General features: G+C 48.7%; 1 protein-coding gene across 3 annotated transcripts in view; it reads right to left on the bottom strand.

Annotated features, from left to right (window-relative positions):
* Positions 1–2,362: 2,362 nt before the first annotated feature.
* Positions 2,363–18,435, bottom strand: part of TTLL6 (tubulin tyrosine ligase like 6) — a 32,548-nt gene continuing 16,475 nt past the window's right edge. For all 3 annotated transcript variants that reach the window (XM_032320397.1, XM_032320398.1, XM_032320400.1), the window contains 7 exons: positions 15,124–15,349; positions 13,649–13,824; positions 11,322–11,510; positions 10,286–10,460; positions 9,053–9,322; positions 4,070–4,436; positions 2,363–3,583 (listed from right to left, as the gene is read on the bottom strand). In XM_032320397.1, the coding sequence (XP_032176288.1) occupies positions 3,324–3,583; positions 4,070–4,436; positions 9,053–9,322; positions 10,286–10,460; positions 11,322–11,510; positions 13,649–13,824; positions 15,124–15,349 (1,663 nt within the window). In that variant the 3' untranslated portion in view covers positions 2,363–3,323. The remainder of the gene's footprint in view (positions 3,584–4,069; positions 4,437–9,052; positions 9,323–10,285; positions 10,461–11,321; positions 11,511–13,648; positions 13,825–15,123; positions 15,350–18,435) is intronic.

The following is an 18,435-nucleotide window of genomic DNA, read 5'->3' as shown; positions in this document are numbered from 1 at the left end:
CCTTTAAAATGGCCTTTAGAATATTCAAGCCAATTAACTTTTATCACCATCCTGTCTAGTAGGTCAGGAGACACTCCTAGATCCACATCCACAGTCACCAGAAACTCATTTTACCTACGCACCATTCACCTTCCTGCATCCTTCTAGCGCCAGATGCTATGGTATGGACCATTCAAGAGCAGCCAAGATGGCTGGACAGAGACAAGAAGCGGTAGCGGTTAAGTGCGTGAGTGTAGGATCTCTCAATGCCCTTGTGCAAGTTACTTAACCTCTCTCACCCTTGGCTTTCTCTTTTGAAAAAAGAGAATGACAACAGCACTCACCACACAGGGCTGCTTTGAGGACTGAGAGAAGGTAGGCAAAGCCTTTAGTCCACTGAAAGCAAGTGCGTCTTGCTTCAGTCCCTGCTGGGCTCATCGCCATCAACGTGGCATCACCACCATCATCATGCTGGTGGGTCATCCTCACCAGTGCCGCCAACTCACTCGGGTGCCAGGCATCCTGCTTTGGCAAGCTTTTAATCATCTTAAAATCTACAAAATGCGCTCTTTATCCCCTAAAACTCAGTTGTTGACAGATCTGGAATCTGAGGCTCGTTGACCGACCTACTGTGAAAGTGGATCCAGAGGAAGGAAGATGAGATTATAGTGATTTAAGGAAAAACATGGAGGAATGTGTCAGGCCTCCTGTCCTCACATGGGGCAAGGTGGAAGAAACATCATGTTCTTTTGTCCAGAACCCATCACTTCTGTGAGGTTGGGGGAGTCATTTACTGTCCCCCAAACCCTGATTCTCTTCCTCTGCAAATTGAGGATAAATCATAATGTCTTTTTGTCAACCTCACAATATTGACCTGAGGATTGCATGAGACATGGCACCTCTCCTTGATGTGTGGAAGGTATTACAGCAACTGGGAGAGCCCCTGATCCACAATTTGGACCTTTCCTCTTTCTTTCGTTCAATCATTAGTCCTTATGCCAAAGCCCTATTCTTTTTTTTTTTTTTTTTTTTTTTAAAGATTTTATTTATTTATTTGACAGAGGGAGAGAGATCACAAGTAGGCAGAGAGACAGGCAGAGAGAGAGGAGGAAGCAGGCTCCCTGCCGAGCAGAGAGCCCGATGTGGGGCTCGATCCCAGGACCCTGGGATCATGACCTGAGCTGAAGGCAGAGGCTTAACCCACTGAGCCACCCAGGCGCCCCACCAAAGCCCTATTCTTATGCCATCTTTCATTTGTACATCAATGCATCGATAGCCGGGCATTGCCCTGTATATAACCAGATTTTATGAGTTTGCCTTGTATGTGTCAGTTCTTTGTGGACTGATTAATTGGGATTTTTAGACACCATCGTTTGACATAAGAGCAGAGGGCCAGCTCTGAGATCTGGTGACCCCATACAACATGCTAAGAGGGCCTGCCTGGTCTTCCTGGCTACCTGCAGAAATAGAAGAGCTATTTACTACGCCCTTAGCTCAAACTGAAGACTATTACAAACACCATTGGAAAGAAAGATGGTATGGTTTGGGCATCAGAACCATGTGACTCAAATCCTTGCTCTGTCACCAACAAGCTATGGGATCTCCCAAAAGTTAGACGTTAATGTTTTTTGAGCCTCATTTTTTTTTCTTTTCTAAAGGGCACAATGTGATTGGAATGAAATTAGATTAAAAATATATGTAGAAGTGTTCTGGCACCTCTATGGTAGGCTCCCCAAAAAAGGGGTAACTATTACCATCATTAATATTCATTAAAAAGTTACTGCCTTCAGCCTCTGTCCACTACGGTAGTAAAAGTCTATAACAGAAGACTCCGTGTGACAAACTGCTCTGAGAAATTAGAGCCAGAGAAACAAGTCTCTCCTACAGAACTAGCTACCTGTTTATCTTTCCTTTTGAACTTACTTTTACTCACTTAGGAGAAAATATCAAAAACTTCTCTGCCAACAAAATCCCAGAGCCTCTCAGGGAGCCTGAAACCAAGCTGGACTTTGCTGAAGAATGACACAGACACGATATAATGAGCACTGGGTATTGTATGCAACAGATGAGTAACTGACCTCCACATCTGACACTGACGATACACTCTATGTCAACCAACTGAATTTAAACAAAGTAAGTTAAAAAGAAAAAAAAAATAGAGGGGTGCCTGGGTGGCTCAGTGGGTTAAGTCCTCTGCCTTTGGCCCAGGTCATGGTCCCAGGGTCCTGGGATCGAGCCCCACATCAGGCTCTCTGCTCGGCGGGGAGCCTGTTTCCCCTTCTCTCACTGCCTGTCTCTCTGCCTACTTGTGATCTCTGTCTGTCAAATAAATAAATAAAGTCTTTAAAAAAAAAAAAAGAAAGAAAAAATTCCATCTGAAAAAGAAGGACACCTGATGTCAGGGGTTCAAGTAAGTGAGAAGCTCATTTCTAACTCACTATGACCCAAACCTGGTGTTGGGTCACCAATCCCTTAAGTGCCAGTATGGGGACAACTAGGTGGCACAGTCTGGTAAGCCTTCGACTCTAGTTTTTAACTCTCTTTCTCACTAAAATAAATAAATCTTCAAAAAAAATTTTTTTTTAAATTTTAGTACTGGAAGATTACAAATCGAAGATAGTAGGGGTGGGTTTGAGCTCCCTAAGGGCAGGCCAATAGGTCAGGCCTGGCTGTCACAAGTTCCTCTGCCCAGGCCTGGGTCTAGATGCAGGACAGTCCTCCGTACCACACCTGAGATGCTTATTCGAGAGACAGATTCCCAGGGCTTCATCTCAAGCCTCTTGCATCAGAACTTTCAGGGGGTGTGACCCAGAAAACTGTAGGCTTAACAAGCACCTCCCCCGCCACCGTGATTCATACTGTCAGGGAAGTTTGGGAAACACCAGGCCCAGTTTTTCTCTGACAGTGGTGAGAAGGGCATCAGAATCATGGGGAAGCCCTCCTCAAATGCAGATTCCTGGACTCCCCCAGGACCTACTGAATCAGAATTTCCGGAAGCAGGCTGTAGACGTATGCATTTTTACAAGCACCCAAAGTGATGTCTACGGGGCTGATGTTTACCTGTTTGCCCTCCTGCTGCGTGAGCTACCAGTCACAAGGGGGCTGGGTCAAACTGGCGGTCACAGTCTGCTTTAGTAGGAGGGAGGGAGGGAGGTCATAGCAGAATCACATATTGCAAGGGGCTGGGGGGGGCACATTTTGATTGAGGTCCGTCTGAACTGTTTACTTACCTGGATGTCTTTTATCAATCCAGGCACCCTCCTACTTCCCTGACGTTCCAGAAATACACACCTGCGGTGCTTGCCAGGGAGACAAGCCCATGAAGGGAATACAGGTGGACCCACCTAGTCCCTCTCACATCCTTTTTGGCCAGAGACCAGGTTGCGGCTGTAGGCTTCCTGACACGGGTCTCTTGCGGTGCTGCTGTAGCTCCTGCCAGGCCTCGGATCCAGTCGGGCTGGGGTGGCGACCACCAGCAGGTCGCTGAGGGTCATTTCGTGGCTGGGAGGACTGTGCAGGAGCAGGAGCGAGGACAGACGCAGCTGCCTCTTCTCGCCAGAGCTTCGGCTGCTGAAGCAGCACTCCCAGGGCAGGCAGCGGTTTTCTGGAAAGGCAAAATCATTGGCATCACCCATTTGTAAGGCTGGGCGAGGCGCACATGGCCTGCGGAGGCCGCCTCGCCTCCCGCCGGGGTTCCCTGGCTTCAAGCTAGCTCAAGTTCCTGAATCAGAATCAGCCTCTGCTCCTCTCCTGCCAGAAGCTTCTCTTCCCTGTTTCCCTACTTCGTGCCCTTCCGCTGATTCCGACTCAGCCAAATGCTCCTCACCTCAATGACAACCAGCAATCAGGAATCGTCAGACAGGGAGCTTGCCAAAAGCAGTTTATTTTTACCTATTTTTGTAATTTCATTAAGACCAGAGACTCCCTAAGAATGTGAATGATATCTCCCCCACCAGGCAGGGAAGGGGGTGTCTTCCTAAGGCCGCATTCCCCGACCACCACCCCAGACTGGGCGCTCCTCAAAGACAAGGACTGGTCCTGTTGGGAACCCCTAAGCTCTTGGCACCCGCCTGGCTGGGCTGGCACTCACGTGACTTGTGACTCCGCCCCAGCTTTGGGCTGCCGCAAGCTGGGAACAGGGAGAGCTTCTCCCGAAGTGGGACCTTGGTGAAGAGCTCCGACAGCAGGGGCTGCTTCTGAGTCTCATTCTCCAGCGCCGGCCAGCTTGGCTTCAGACTTCGTGAGAAGCTCTGGGATTTTGCTGGAAGGCAAATTTTGGATATTTTCCCCTGGATGAGGTCTTGCGGGAAGTGATGCTCCTTGTATTTAAAGACCACCTTGTCCATCTCGGGGCTACCACAGCCAGAGCTGGTTGTCCCGCTCCCACCAGGCAGAGGCTCTGGGGAGTCTGAGACCTGGGTGGTAGGAGCTGGGCACGTTTCTATGGAGGCTAAGGGCTGGAAGAGAAAACAGTCCAATGTGAGATTGTGGAAGCCTGACACGCCTTCCCATTCCTTCTTGATTTAAATAAACAGACTAAGGAGGCCAAGTTCATCAGTAGCAAGAAAGATTAGGTTAGAATACTTTCGTAACCAGGAATTGGCTGAACACTAGGGCAGAGGATGGCGAATGTCCATAGAGCTTCCTCTGGTTTTTTGTTTTGGGGGTATTTTTTTTTTTAACAAAAGAGAAATTTTATTTTTCAAATTTACTTAGTTTTTATTTAAAGATTTTATTTATTTATTTCAGAGAGAGAGGGAACACAAGCATCTGCCTGAGATCCTCTCTCTCCCTCTGCCCCACCCTCCATGTGCCCCACCCTCTGTGTGCATGTGTGCTCTCTTTCTAAAATAAATAAATACATCTTTAAAAAAAAAAAAAGATTTGATGGAGTGCCTGGGTGGCTCAGTGGGTTAAGCCTCTGCCTTTGGCTCAGATCATGATCTCAGGGTTCTGGGATTGAGCCCCGCATCGGCTCTCTGCTCAGCGGGGAGCCTGCGGCTCCCCCACCCGCTCTGCTTGCTTTTCTGCCTACTTGTGATCTCTGTCTGTCAAATAAATAAATAAAATATTTTTAAAAAAAGATTTGAGCATTTCAATGCATGTAAATTTAATCTTAAAAAAAAAAAAAAGAAAAACAGGCTCAACACAAAAAAGGTCACAGAATGAGATAAATGACCCAATCACATTTAAATAAAGCTTAAATGCATATATTTTTTTAAAAAATACCTACTTTGCCAGGGAAACATATTAACAAAAGATGGTGGATAGGAGAATGGGAGGTGAGCATAGAGATAAGAGGGAAATATAAATAAATGAAAGATGTAAAGTCTTTGAATGAAGCAGGGCTTTTTATTAAATTAACACTACGCATATGAAATACAAAGAAAAACAATAAAAAATTGCTGCTTATTTAAAAAAAACCTCTTTGGAGTTAAGTGATACTACTTTACACTTAGATTAATGAGAGAAGAACAAAGACAGTCTTAAGAAGTTGCAGTAATATTAAAATAACAGCTAATGCTTCCTGAACCCTTTGTGGCAGGTGCCACTCTCTACATTTTCATGTATTCTTCCATTTAATCCTCAAAGCAATCCACTGGCAGGTACTATTATTAAAATTCCGCTTTTTTAGGGGCACCTGGGTAGCTCAGTGGGTTAAAGCCTCTGCCTTCGGCTCAGGTCATGATCCCGGGGTCCTGGGATCGAGCCCCACATCAGGCTCTTTGCTCAGTGGGGAGCCTGCTTCCTCTTCTCTCTCTGCCTACTTGTGATCTCTGTCAAATAAATAAAAATCTTTTAAAAATTTCCATTTTTAAAAGATTTTATTTATTTATTTGAGAGAATGAGAGAGAGACAGAGACAGAGAGAGTGCAAGAGCGGGAGGAGGGGCAGAGGGAGAGGGGGAAGCAGACTCCCTGCTGAGTGCAGAGCCTGCCGACAGGGGGCTGGATCCCAGGATCCCAGGATCCTGAAATCGTGACCTACGCTGAAGTCAGACACTTAACCCACTGAGCCACCCAGGTGCTAAAATTCCAGTTTTTTCAGTTGAGGAAACTGAGGCTTGGGGAGATAAGAGTGACTAGATACAAGTCATAAAGGAGACTCCAGGATCCAAATAGAGGCAACCAGATCAATGCATACTCTTTACTCTTTTCTTTTTTTTCTTTATTGCAGGAAAAAATGCACATGCGCACGCATGACATAGAATTTGCTACCTTAACCATTTTTAAAAGATTTTGTTTATTTGACAGAGAGAGACACAGAGAGAGAGGGAACACAAGCAGGGAGAGTGGGAGAGGGAGAAGCAGGCTTCCCGCTGAGCAGGACCCTGGGATCATGACCTGAGCTGAAGGCAGGCGCTTAACAACTGAGCCACCGAGGTGCCCCATCTACCTTAACCACATTTTTTTAAAAAGATTTTATTTATTTATTTGACAGACAGAGATCGTGAGTAGGCAGAGAGGCAGGCAGAGAGAGAGAGGAAGGGAAGCAGGCTCCCTGCTGAGCAGAGAGCCCGATGCGGGGCTCGAACCCAGAACCCTGAGATCATGACCTGAGCCGAAGGCAGAGGTTTAACCCACTGAGCCACCCAGGCGCCCCTACCTTAACCATTTTTAAGTATACAGTAAGTAGCATCAGTAATATCCCCATCACTGTGCAATAGACCTCCAGGGAGACTCCCTGTTGAGTAGGGAGCCTGACCTGGGGCTCGATCCCATACCCATGAGCAAGGACCTGAGCTAAAACCAAGAGTCAGATGTTTAACCAACTGAGCCACCCTGGTGCCACTCAGGTTTTTAAAGATTTGTTTGTTTATTTGTTTATTTATTTGAGAAAAAGCAGGAGGGTGGGCAGAGGGAGATGGGGAAAGAATCTCAAACAGACTCCACACTGAGGGCAGAGCCCAATGGGGGACTTGACCCCACGACCCCAAGATCACAACCTGAGTGGAAACCAAGAGTCAGGCACTCAACCAAATGGGCCACCCATAAATCCTTCAACCATTTAAAAAATCAGGTTATCTTTGGTATGAGTTGTAAGAATCCTTTATATATTCTGGATACGAACCCCTTATCAGAGACATAGTTTGAAAGTATTTTCTCCCATTTCATAGGTTGCCTTTTCACTCTGTTGACTGTTCAAGTTTATATAGTCCCACTTACCTACTTTTGCTTTTTTTTTAAGTTTTGTTTCCTTCTTTATTATTTATTATTTAAGTATAATAAATACTTAAATATTTAATAATACTAAATTGCTTAAATAAATTTAAGTAATCTCTATATGTAACATGGGACTTGAACTCATGACCCTGAGATCAAGAGCCACACGGTCTTCTGCCTGAACCAGGCAGGCAGCCCAGCTTTTGGTGTGAAATCCAGTGTCATGAAGCTTCAAAGCCTAACCTCTCTCTTTTTTTTTTTTTTTAAGATTTTATTTATTTATCCGACAGACAGAGATCACAAGTAGGCAGAGAGGCAGGCAGAGAGAGAGGAGGAAGCAGGCTCCCTGCTGAGCAGAGAGCCCGATGTGGGGCTCGATCCCAGGACCCTGGGATCATGACCCGAGCCAAAGGCAGCAGCCCAACCCACTGAGCCACCCAGGTGCCCCCAAAGCCTAATCTCTTAAAGGTGTTTATGGAATGGTGGTTGTAAACCTACTAATAAGTCATGAAATTAATGTAGTGGGTTGTAACATGTATTTTTATTTATTTATTTTAAAGATTTTATTTATTCATTTGAGAGAGAGACAGACAGAGAGAACACAAGCAGGGAGAGACGGAGAAGCAGACTTCCCATTGAGCTGGGAGCCTAACGTGGGGCTGGATCCCAGGACCCTGGGATCATGATCTGAGCTGAAGGCAGAGGCTTAGTCAACTGAGCCACCCAGCTGCCCCAGGAACTGGTATTTTTGAAAGAACAGAACAGAACAGAATAAAAAATATCAAAGGAGTCACCATCCGTAGTATGGCTCATCATTGTTTTAGAAGCTTTTTTCCAGTGTGTGTGTATGGACGGATGAAATGAAACAGATTTCTACTGCAGGCTATGGTTAGGAACTTGAAAAGCATTGCACTCCACCGTATTGTACTTAGGCCTGGCAATGCCCAGCAAGGCTGAACATTTTCCAGGACTTACATACAATCATCACATAGCCTGACTACAGTAAACACAAAAGGACCCGTTCTAGAGCTGTCAGGACCACATTTATGTGGCACCCTAGTGTCCACAAAGATAGAAAATCAACTGTCACATTCAATTAATGTTCTTGATGTGAACTTTATGGGTGATGTTTGTTTTGATTTCCTCATTGTAGAAGAGTTATAAAGATTGTATACATCTGGTTTTCTGCTTATAAATATCTATAAAAGTTATTTAGGGCTCCAGGGGAGATCTGAAAGAGTGTTCTCTCCTTCAACAGGTGTCCATACACGAATGGAGTTTGAGAAACACTGTGTAAGGGGATGAACTGGGTTCGACACTGCTACAAAGCTCAGACTGTGACCTTATTCGGAAACAGGGTCTTTGCAAATATCACGAGGCAGGTGAAAGTGAGGTCATACTGGATCCGGGGGAGCCCTCAGTCCAATGACTGGTGGTGTGCTTACAGGAAGGCCACGTGAAGATCTACAGAAGAGACACTCAACGAGTCCCACTGGAGTCCCAGTGCCACAAGTCAAGGAGCGCCAAGGATTGTTGGCAGCCACCAGAATCTAACAAGAATCAAGGAAGGAAAAGAAGGATCCTCCCTCTAGAGCCTTCAGATGAGGCACGGCCCCACCAACACCTTGTTTTCAGACTTCTAGCCTCCAGAACTGTGAACAAATAAATGTGTGTTTTAAGCCCCCAAGTCCGTGGTGATTTGCCCCATGCCTAAAGATGGGGTGCAGAAGACGGCCACTGGAAAAGCCCTAAAATTATGGATCCATTCTCCTAACATGTACGCTCTCACACAACTTGGACTTCCCAGGGGGGGGACACCGAGGCTTAAGTGGCTTGCTCAGAAAGCAAGACTCCTACCACTGCCCCCTGAGTGAGCAGAGCCTTCTGGGGAGGTAGACCGCTCTACTCACCCCTGTGCTGGGAAATATGTTCACTGCAGAGGCAGATTTGACCTCCTCGATTCTGGAGATGGGTTGACTGAGCTCCAGCCCCGGGCAGCTGAGAAGGTTCGAGTGGCTGAGGTCAGGTACAGATGTGTAACGCCTTGCAGCTATAGGCTTGCAAGGAGGAGGGCTGGCCCCTTCTGGGTCAAGGCTGCTGTCTGTCTCATTTGTCTTTGCATCTCTGACACTCAGGAAGAAATCCGGTGTGCAGGATACCAATGCCATTGGCTGGAGATGCTGGGAAGGAGGAAACCAAACACAGCTCATGGGAACCCAGCTCTGTCCACTTACAGATTTATCTGCACCAAGGGTAGGTGCCGAGGAGAGGAGGAGGAGAGGAAAGCAATAGGTATCAAAGTCTCTCTAATCTGAGGTCCTTATCCTGGGGTGCAGGGACCCCCTAGAGGGCTCATGGACAGTTTCACAGGATCTTTGAGCTGCTTAAACCTATACATTTAGAACTTTGTATACTTTGTATCTTTGTATACTTTATGGTAAGAGAGTATCATATATTTTATCAGTTTCTTAAAAGACCTATGACCCTAGCAAAGTTCCAAAAAAAGAAACAACTAAAAATATCCTGCTGTCATCCTGTCCCTTCTGGTGAGCGTTCGAGAAAAAGGAGATGGACCAAAAAGCCAGTTGAGTCCTTCCCCTGAGCCAGAAGAAATAATGAGGCACAGAAGGTCAATCCAAAGATTCAGACTGTAGAACAACGGGACAGCTGCCCGCCGCCCCGCCACGTCCAGGGCTGGTCCACACTTCGAGCAGAGAGCAGGCTGGAAGGACCTAGCTGTGGTCCCTTACCCCACATAAAGGTGAGGGTCCTGCCTCCGTGAAGCCCTTCTCTGCGGCCCCCTCTCTCAGCTGCACCCCTGGCCTGCTAGAGGGGAGCACTCCAGCCCAAGCTGGGCTTGGGACCCATGAGTAGAATGGTCCCGGAGCCCGCTCCCTACACGGGGAATCGTGCTCAGCCTCCCAGCTGCTTTTCTTCCCGACGGAGGAGACCAGGACAGAGCAGCGAGAGTCCTCTGAAGGATGCCCGGCACGTCGTGACTTCCTGTGGCCTGGCCCTCCGTCAGCCCCCTTCCTTCAGTGCGTCAGGGCTCTGAGCAGCGGTCTCCTGAGCACCCCCCCACGGAGCGGCCCCAGCCGGGGAAGGGTGCCGGGCACACACGCTCCCCTCCCAGCAGGGTTTACTTGTTTGAAGGTGAAGGTGGCGGCCTGGGGTTTCTGCTGGGGTCTCTGTCGGCAGCTTTTCGTCCTCTTGCCCCTCGCTTGCTCGCCCGCCGACTCCCCCTGCATCTCAACCTTCTTCTCCTTCACTGGGAAGGACTTTTTCTCCTGCTTCAGCCTCAGGTCCTGGATCAGCTGCCTGTCCAGGTAGAACAGGGAGGGTCGCCGAGGTTAGGGATGGGCTGCAAAAGTGGGCGCTCCCCCACCCCTCCCCGAGGGGTCGCTGATGCTTGGCAAAGAGTGCAGTGTCGTCCCCCCGGGTGTCCAGTCTGCTCAAATGACTACAGGGCCCCACGCAGGAGGTGGAGGGGACAGCCGTGCCTCCCACCATACCATTCCCAGTCTGGGAAATAGCATCCAAGGAGTGGACACAGTCAGGGCCTCTGCCCACCTCTTCCACCTTCTCTCTCTCTCTCTCTCTCTCCACTTCCCAGCAGGCCAAATCCCACATGTGGCAGGGGCTGGGAAGAGGGTCTAGGTAGGGGGCCAACCCGAGGGGCCCCTACGTTGGGCCACTTTATATCCTGGGCCTTTCTGGCCAATGATGTAGTGAGAATAACACAGTCACGTGGGTCAGGAGATGGGGATCCCAACCCTTCTTTGGTCATCACCATTCTGTGACCCCTTCTGTGCTCCAACCTCCCCATCCATAAAATGAGGTGATGGGTAGGGACTGGACAAGACAGGATGAGTGCCTTCCAGCTCTTAGATTTTAGGCCTATGTGAATCTAGGAGATAGCTCCCTGGGAATTATGGAGGAGGGTGCAGGTTCCTGTCTTGGGAGCGAGTTTCTAGAAGCAGCTACATACTGAACACCCCACACCAACGATGCCTATGATGCCTGGTCCCTGTGAGACTAAAGCAAATGTTTCCCTGACAATTTCTAGGTTGGGGATTGAAGCTCAGAGACCCTCCTCACCATCCTAGGCCCGTCACCCAGAAGGTCAAGCATGACCCAACCCATCCCAAAACCCATCCACCTGGCCCGGAGCCCTCCTACCGGGCATACTCCTCCCGAGCCCTGGAGGTAATAGTATTCTGGAAGAGGGAGTTGTTGTCCTGGAAAAACTTCTCATACTTCTCCGAATTCAGAGTAGGATAAATCAGGCGGAACCCCCCACGATTCTCCTGCTCGTACTTCTCAGTTTTCTCCAACTGGACAGCCTGGAAACCCTTGACTTCCTCCATCCTGTGGGGGAACAGAACGCAGGGCTGCTGTAGATTTTCTCGGGATGAAGCCTGGAAGGGACACGCCAAGCCGGACGTCCTGTGGGGCCAGGCCGAGGCCTTGCACACAACAGTGGTCAACCCGTATTTGCTAAATAAACATGTGAACGTTTCCCTGAAAGGAGATCCTAGCCCTCTCAGGACGGCCAATGTCCTAATGCACAGGAAGCTGATCAGAATGGTCGGTCTTTCTGTATGAGACTCTCTCCTCACACAAAAACCCATCTCCCCTTGGCTCAGCTCTGAGGAGGCAGACCGTCATCACCTCCCCGTTCACAACCCCTGCAACCCTCCTCTGGAGAACGGCAGCTTGTGTTTGGCTAAATGTGAGGGCCTTTTGGATGCGCTTTTATGAGAACTGTGATGATCTCATTCTCCTTCACAGCCCCTCAGGGAGGTGGAGGTCAGGGAGGGAGGAATGAGAAACCCCTTTCACAGGAGGGAAACCAAGAGCCCTGAGCTACCAGGGCCAATTCATGACCAAGAGAATGACTCAGGGGAGGGCCCCAGCTTCTCCCTGGTGGATGGATGCTGCCTCCTCCTTGAGCAGTGGGGAGAGAGCTGGCCCAGCAGAAGGCATTCTGGAATCCTAAAGAGCATACTCGCTGTGCTCCGGCCCCAGGCCTGCCCCTTCCCAGCAAGGGGACCTTGCACACAAGTTGGTTCCTCTTCCAGAAGCCTGGTCTCCTTAGCTCCAGCGACAGGACCACACAAGAGCCTCTGCTACCGACCCGCCTCGGAGGGAAGATGGAGAGCACAGGCAAAAGTGCTCGGAGAATCTCAGTGTCCTCCCAACACAGAGGCTACTGTCCCAGTTCCCAAAACTCTGGCCCCAAGAATCAGTGGGTTCTGCTCATGTGGGCATGGCAGTTGCTGTGGGATCTGAAAAGAAACAAAGGCATGTCCTCGGCCGGGTTTAGTCTTCAGACACTAGAATCACCCCACAGAATGAAGGCCCCTATTTACAGGCAAATGCTGCCAGGCAGGGAGCTGGGCACACTCGCCCCCGCCAACCCAGGGATGCGGGGAGGATGGGGGGTAGGGAATGAGGGGGTAGTGAGGGTGGGTAGTAGGGCTCATGTGTCTTTCCATAAAAATAAAGCAACAGTTTTAATTTTTGATTGGTAATCCCTGAATCTTCCTGTTGTATTAGTAAACTCATACCCATAATGTCTAGTTCTGTCTACAACTTAATCTCTTATTTTTAGGTAAAAAAAAAAGAGGCTCAGAGTGAAACTGTGGAAGTTGCCACATTCTGCAAATATAAACTGATTTTCCAAATAGGATTATCATTTGTTAGAACTGACTCCACTCCCCACCAACTTCAAGCAAGATTATTTTTTAAAAACGTAATGACTTTTTAAAATTGAAGTATAATTGATATAGAACAGTCTGTTAGTTTCTCAGGTGTGCAAACACGATTCACTACTTGTATGTATTGGGAAATGAACACCACAATAAGTATACTTAACATCTGTCAACATACACAGTTAAAGTTTTTTTCCAGGGTGCCTGGGTGGCTCAGTAGGTTAAGCATCTGCCTTCGGCTCAGGTCATGATCGAGCCCCGAGTCAGGTTCCCTGCTCACCGTGGAGCCTGATTCTCCATCAGCCCCTCCCTCTGCTCATGCTCTCTCGTTCTCTCTCAAATAAATAAACAAAATCTTTAAAAAAAATGTTTTTTCTTGTGATGAAAACTTTTAAGATCTTAGCAACTTTCCAAATATGCAACACAGCCTTACTAACTATAGTCACCATACCCTACATTACCTCCCCGTGACTTACTTTATAACTGAAAGTTTGTACCTCTTAAGCCTCTTCACTCATTTTGCCCACTGCCCCCTGCCAGGCAAGACTTTTCACCACCTCTAATACACACTATTGTGCCAGACACTATGATGAACCTTTTATTACACATTATCTCATTTAATTCCACCTTATAGATCACTGGCTCCATTTCACAGAAAGAACACTGAGGCTCAGAGAAGAGACGTACAGGCCATATAACTAGTAGGTTGCTGAGGACCAGGACAACTCAGTCTTACTGGGAGCAAGAAAGTCATAGAGAATGGGGTCCCCAGGTGAGGGGACACCTCTGTACCTGGTCTCCCGAGAACGACATTGCTGCCGGAATCGCCCCCGTTGTCTCTCCTCCTCCAAGACTTTCTTTTTGTCACAGTTTCCCAGGTTGATCAGGACCAAGGTGTCATAGAGCAGACTGTCTTTCACCTCTTTATCGAGCCAGGAGTCGGTGGAGAAGCTCGGAGAGTGGTTAACCTGTGAGGGCAGCAGGGGGCCGGGCTGTCCGTGTGGAAGCAGGGAGTAAGGCCCACCGGCCACCTCCAGGGAGCTCCCTAAGCCCAGCATGGGGCCTTGGCTACCACACAGGGGTGGGGGGTGGGGGGAAGTGGGAGAGGGAGTCTGCCCTGGAGGCACGGTGAGGAGAGGAGGAAGCAGAACCTCCTCTAGTTTAACCAGCTTTGATTTCGGTCCTTTCCTCTTGTGAAGCATCAGGGCCACTGTGTCTGATTTCCCTGCACCTGGTGGGTGCGCTTTCCCATGTACATGGCAAAGCCTTGAGCAGAGGGAAGGGTGCTGTCTAAAGGACCAGCCTGGGAGGTGGGGAAGAAACCAGATTGATGTCTTCGGGACCCTCCTCCTTCAGGAGGAGGGAGAGGCCTTGTTCCTGCTCACAGAAAAGACCAGATCATTCAGATGCACTCTGTAACATTTGAAGGTTTTTAGTGATTTCTGAAGGCCTGTGTCCCGTGGCCAGTTCCACTCATTGGGTAAGCGCTCCAAACAGCCATATTCTCCTTCCTACCTATATCTGAGAACAAAGGCTGGGAATGGAGGAAAGCCAAGGCCCCAGGAAGGGGACACATGATTCGGGCTCTGCCCTCTAAAGACTCTGACTCTGTGCCAACCGGCCCAACCGCTGGGATTTGGCACCTGGCTCGGCCAACCCCCATATCCTATAATGCAAACTGACGGGGTTGTTTGAGGGCTGCTGACCTCAGGTGTAATGGGGAAGAGAGATAGCCACCCAGATGCTTTTCTTCCTCCTCCAACCACTCTGCCATGGGTCTGGGGGAGGCAGGAAACTCACTGAGTGGTTCCCCACTCATTCCCTTGGCCACAGATACCAGGACCTGAGTGGCCCAAGCCCCTGAGATCCAGGACTGGCTGCTCCTATATGATCTTGAACGCTGCCACCCAGCTTTGAGGAAGAACACCCCCTTTCTGGGAGATGATTCTGTGACAAAAAAATCAAGTTGTCCCTAGAGTCTTTCTTGTTTTCTCTAGAGTCTTTCTGTGCCTGAGTTCAAAGTTTCCAGGTCTGGGTGGACCTCAAGAGGGCACAGGAGCTCTCTAATTCCCGGCCATCTACTCCCCTCTGGTGGCCACTTCTTAGCTCAGAGAGAAGCCCTAGGCAGCCAGCACCACTGGATGAATGGGCCTGGCCAGGAAGTTGATTAAAATGACTGGCTGAACCAGAGATGAAGGCATGAGCCTGACCCCGGCTGATCCCCAGGAACAGCAGCCAATTTTCACCCCTAACCCCAACCCCTCTACCTCCAGCAGCCAGGGCTTGAGTTTGTGGTCCAACAAAATGTCGAAGCCCAGGATTTCAAAGCAGGCGCTGTTGAGGGTGTGGTTGGGGAAGCAGGTGTGGTAGTTATGCTTGATGATGGGGTGGGCGGAGATGATGGTCTTGATGATGACGTCCTCCATGTCTCTCCAGATCTGCTCCATGTTGTAGCCATGGGTCTCCATGTACATGTTAAAGGTGGAGAGCTTCCTGGAAGGAAACCACAGGCCGTGAGGCGAGGCAGCCCACCTTCTGGTCATCTGAGGCCATCTCCTGCTGGAAACCAGAAACTTCTGGAGAAGTTAAGACCCCAGAGGTAATGGGGACAGACGCCCAGGACCCAGGGTGACAACTAGGGCTATGACAGCTCAGGAGGGGGCTTCAGGAACCTCTATAGCCCAGAAGTGCGTGCAGATAATGACACAGAAGACCTGGCATGGGCACTGTCCCTGTGACCCGGAAAACACATGGGAGGCTGGGGCAGGGACTGGGTATTTGAGGTGGAAAGCTTAATGGATGGGTGAATAAAAAATATTAAAAAAAAAAAAACACCCTACATCATGGTTTTGTTTTGATGGCAAATATTTTGCAAACTTTGGTGGTCATTAGAAACTCACAGGGAGCCTTTTAAGAACACCAATCCCTGGGTCCCCCCCACCAGCCATCTGACGGGATTCTGGGGGGCACCAAAGACACGGAAACTTTGCTTGAGGACTATTCGCAGAGAAAAGGCAGCCCCGGAGCATTTCCACAGATAGGGTTACCAACTGTCCCAGCAAACCAGGATGGTCCCAATTGTTTAGATAAAGAAGATGGGGTGTGTATCTACAATGGAATATGATGCAGCCATCCAAAAAATGGAATCTTACCATTTGTAACCATGTGGATGGAACTAGAGGGTATTATGCTAAGCAAAATAAGCCAATCAGAGGAAGACAATTATCCCGTGATCTCACTCATGGGTGGAATTTGAGAAACAAAACAGAGAGAATTTAAGAAACAAAACAAAAAATAGGGAAAGGAAGGGAAAAATAAAATAAAACAAAATCAGAGAGGGAGGCAAACCGTAAGAGACTCTTAACTACAGGAAATAAACTGAGGGTTGCTGGAGGGGATGTGGGTAGGGGGATGGGGTAACTGGGTGACGGGTATTAAGGAGGGCACGGGATGGAATGAGCACTGGGTGTTATACGCAACAATGAGTCGCTGACCTCTACCTCTGAAACTAATGATACAGTATACTTTAATTACTTGGATTTAAATAAACTAAAATTTTAAAAAATAATAAATTTAAAAAAAAGAACTGAAAGTCTCACATCATGGGAAACCCCTCAGGCAGAGGCAAACTGAGGTGGCTTGTCACCCTATTACAGAGATCGGAGGATGTCTACGGTTCATGAGGAAACATCTGAAGGGTTGCTCTGGTCAGCTCTGAGCTGGGCACTACAGAAAAGAGGCAAAGCTGAGGGTCTGAGAGACAAGGGTGGGGACACAGACACGCCCCCACTCACAGGCACGCGCGCATGCGCACAGAGAGTTGAAATGGGAAGTGAGAAAGGGAGAGGAAGAGAGGCAGGGGTGTAAAGAATAAAGAAGAGAGACTAAGACAAGAGACATGGCTCACAAGGTTGTTCAAAGAGCTCCCTGGACCCCAGCCAGCGGAGCCAAAAAAGGAGGAAACAGGAATGTACACTTGCTGAGGGCCTGCTGTCCATGCAAAGCTCGGGAAATGAGAGAACCCCAAGAAACCACCCCCAGGGTCACGGGAAGCCTAAGGACCATTTGGGGGGTCAACTCACATAGGAAACAACCAAGGTTGCATTTATTTAAGACACATTAGCAAAGGCCACTCGATACAGAGGCCCACTGCCTCTACTTGCCAATGCCAGGGAAGTGTGGCACATAAATGAATTTTCCAGATCGCTTGAAGCCAAGCCATTCAAGTGCAAAATAAAAATGTATTTAATTTGCCTAATTGGGAAATAAATTTTCCCAAAATACATTATACACTTCCCTGCCTTCGTATAACAGACACTGCAAATCATAACATAAACTCTTCTTGATGACTCAGGCACATCACAATGAGCGTACATTACTGTATAATCTCCTAATGCCCCGTGGTTGCCAATTCAATTGAACACATCAGCCATGTGCCAGGAGCCGCGGAAGATGCAGAGGACCTGGTCTCTGACCCCCAAGCCCTGCCAGATTTCCAGTTGTTCTGTCTTCCCCTTCACTGTTCCTGCTGAGTGCATGACTGGTTGGGGGGGTGCCTACTGGGGGGCGCAGTTGGCCTCCTGCTGGGGACGGGGGAACTGGGGACAGGTGAGACAGTCAACAAGAGAAGCAGATCGCCTCAGAAGATGGGGAAGAAGAAGAGAGGAAAGGTGAGGGGCGCCTGGGTGGCTTAGTGGGTTAAGCCACTTAGTGGGTTAAGCTTTGGCTCAGGTCATGATCTCAGGGTCCTGGGATCGAACCCCATGTCAAGCTCTCTGCTCAGCAGGAAGCCTGTTTCCCCCTCTCTCTCTGCCTGCTTCTCGGCCTAATTGTGGTCTCTCTGTCAAATAAATTAATAAAATCTTAAAAAAAAAAAAAAAAAGAAAGAGAAAGAAGAAGAGGAGGAGGAGGAAAGGTGAAAAGAAAAGGGAGGCACAGAAGAAAAGGAGGACTCTGCCTGTCCCATGGGAAGTGCTCAAAAGGCCAGGAAGCCACTCTAACCTTCAGAGAGCTTAAGCATAATGGAGAACACATGAAAATGTGTGCACCAAGCCAAAGCAGTTATGGGCTATGGTCGATGTTGACCAGAGCGTGGTAGGAGTCCAGAGATGGGAAGGTTCCTGCAGAACCTTCAGATCCACGGGCTCGTCCTCAGAGATGGACCCCCAGTTCTCTCATCTGATTATCAAGTGAGCAGAGACTCACGGAGAAGACGGGCTGCACAGCAGCTCTGTGGCTGGACCAGGACCTACAGCCAGATCAGAGAAGGCAACACGGAAGCCTAGCAAGCCAGAAGGGCCTTCAAGGATGTTCTCTCATGTATTCTGTTGGAGCTGAGCGAAGATGGAGAAGTGGGAATGGGCAAGGCCTATATACGGAATGTGAGCCAGAGTGTCCTGGCGGATAACCACAGAGGGGACGGACAGACAGCGCGCCCTAGTGGTGAAGGGTAGACACTCGGGCGTTTTCATGGTGGTTCTATCACCTCCTGGCTGAGGGACCTTGGGCAAGTTATTTAACCCTTTATGCCGCAGAATTCTAATATGCAAAATCGTGCTGATGATAATTCTTAGAGTGTC

This window comes from Mustela erminea, chromosome 18 (assembly GCF_009829155.1).
Source record: "Mustela erminea isolate mMusErm1 chromosome 18, mMusErm1.Pri, whole genome shotgun sequence".
In the NCBI taxonomy this organism is placed as follows: Eukaryota; Metazoa; Chordata; class Mammalia; order Carnivora; family Mustelidae; genus Mustela; species Mustela erminea.
Note: the sequence above shows the minus strand (reverse complement) of the source record. Positions and strands in the feature narration are given on the sequence as shown.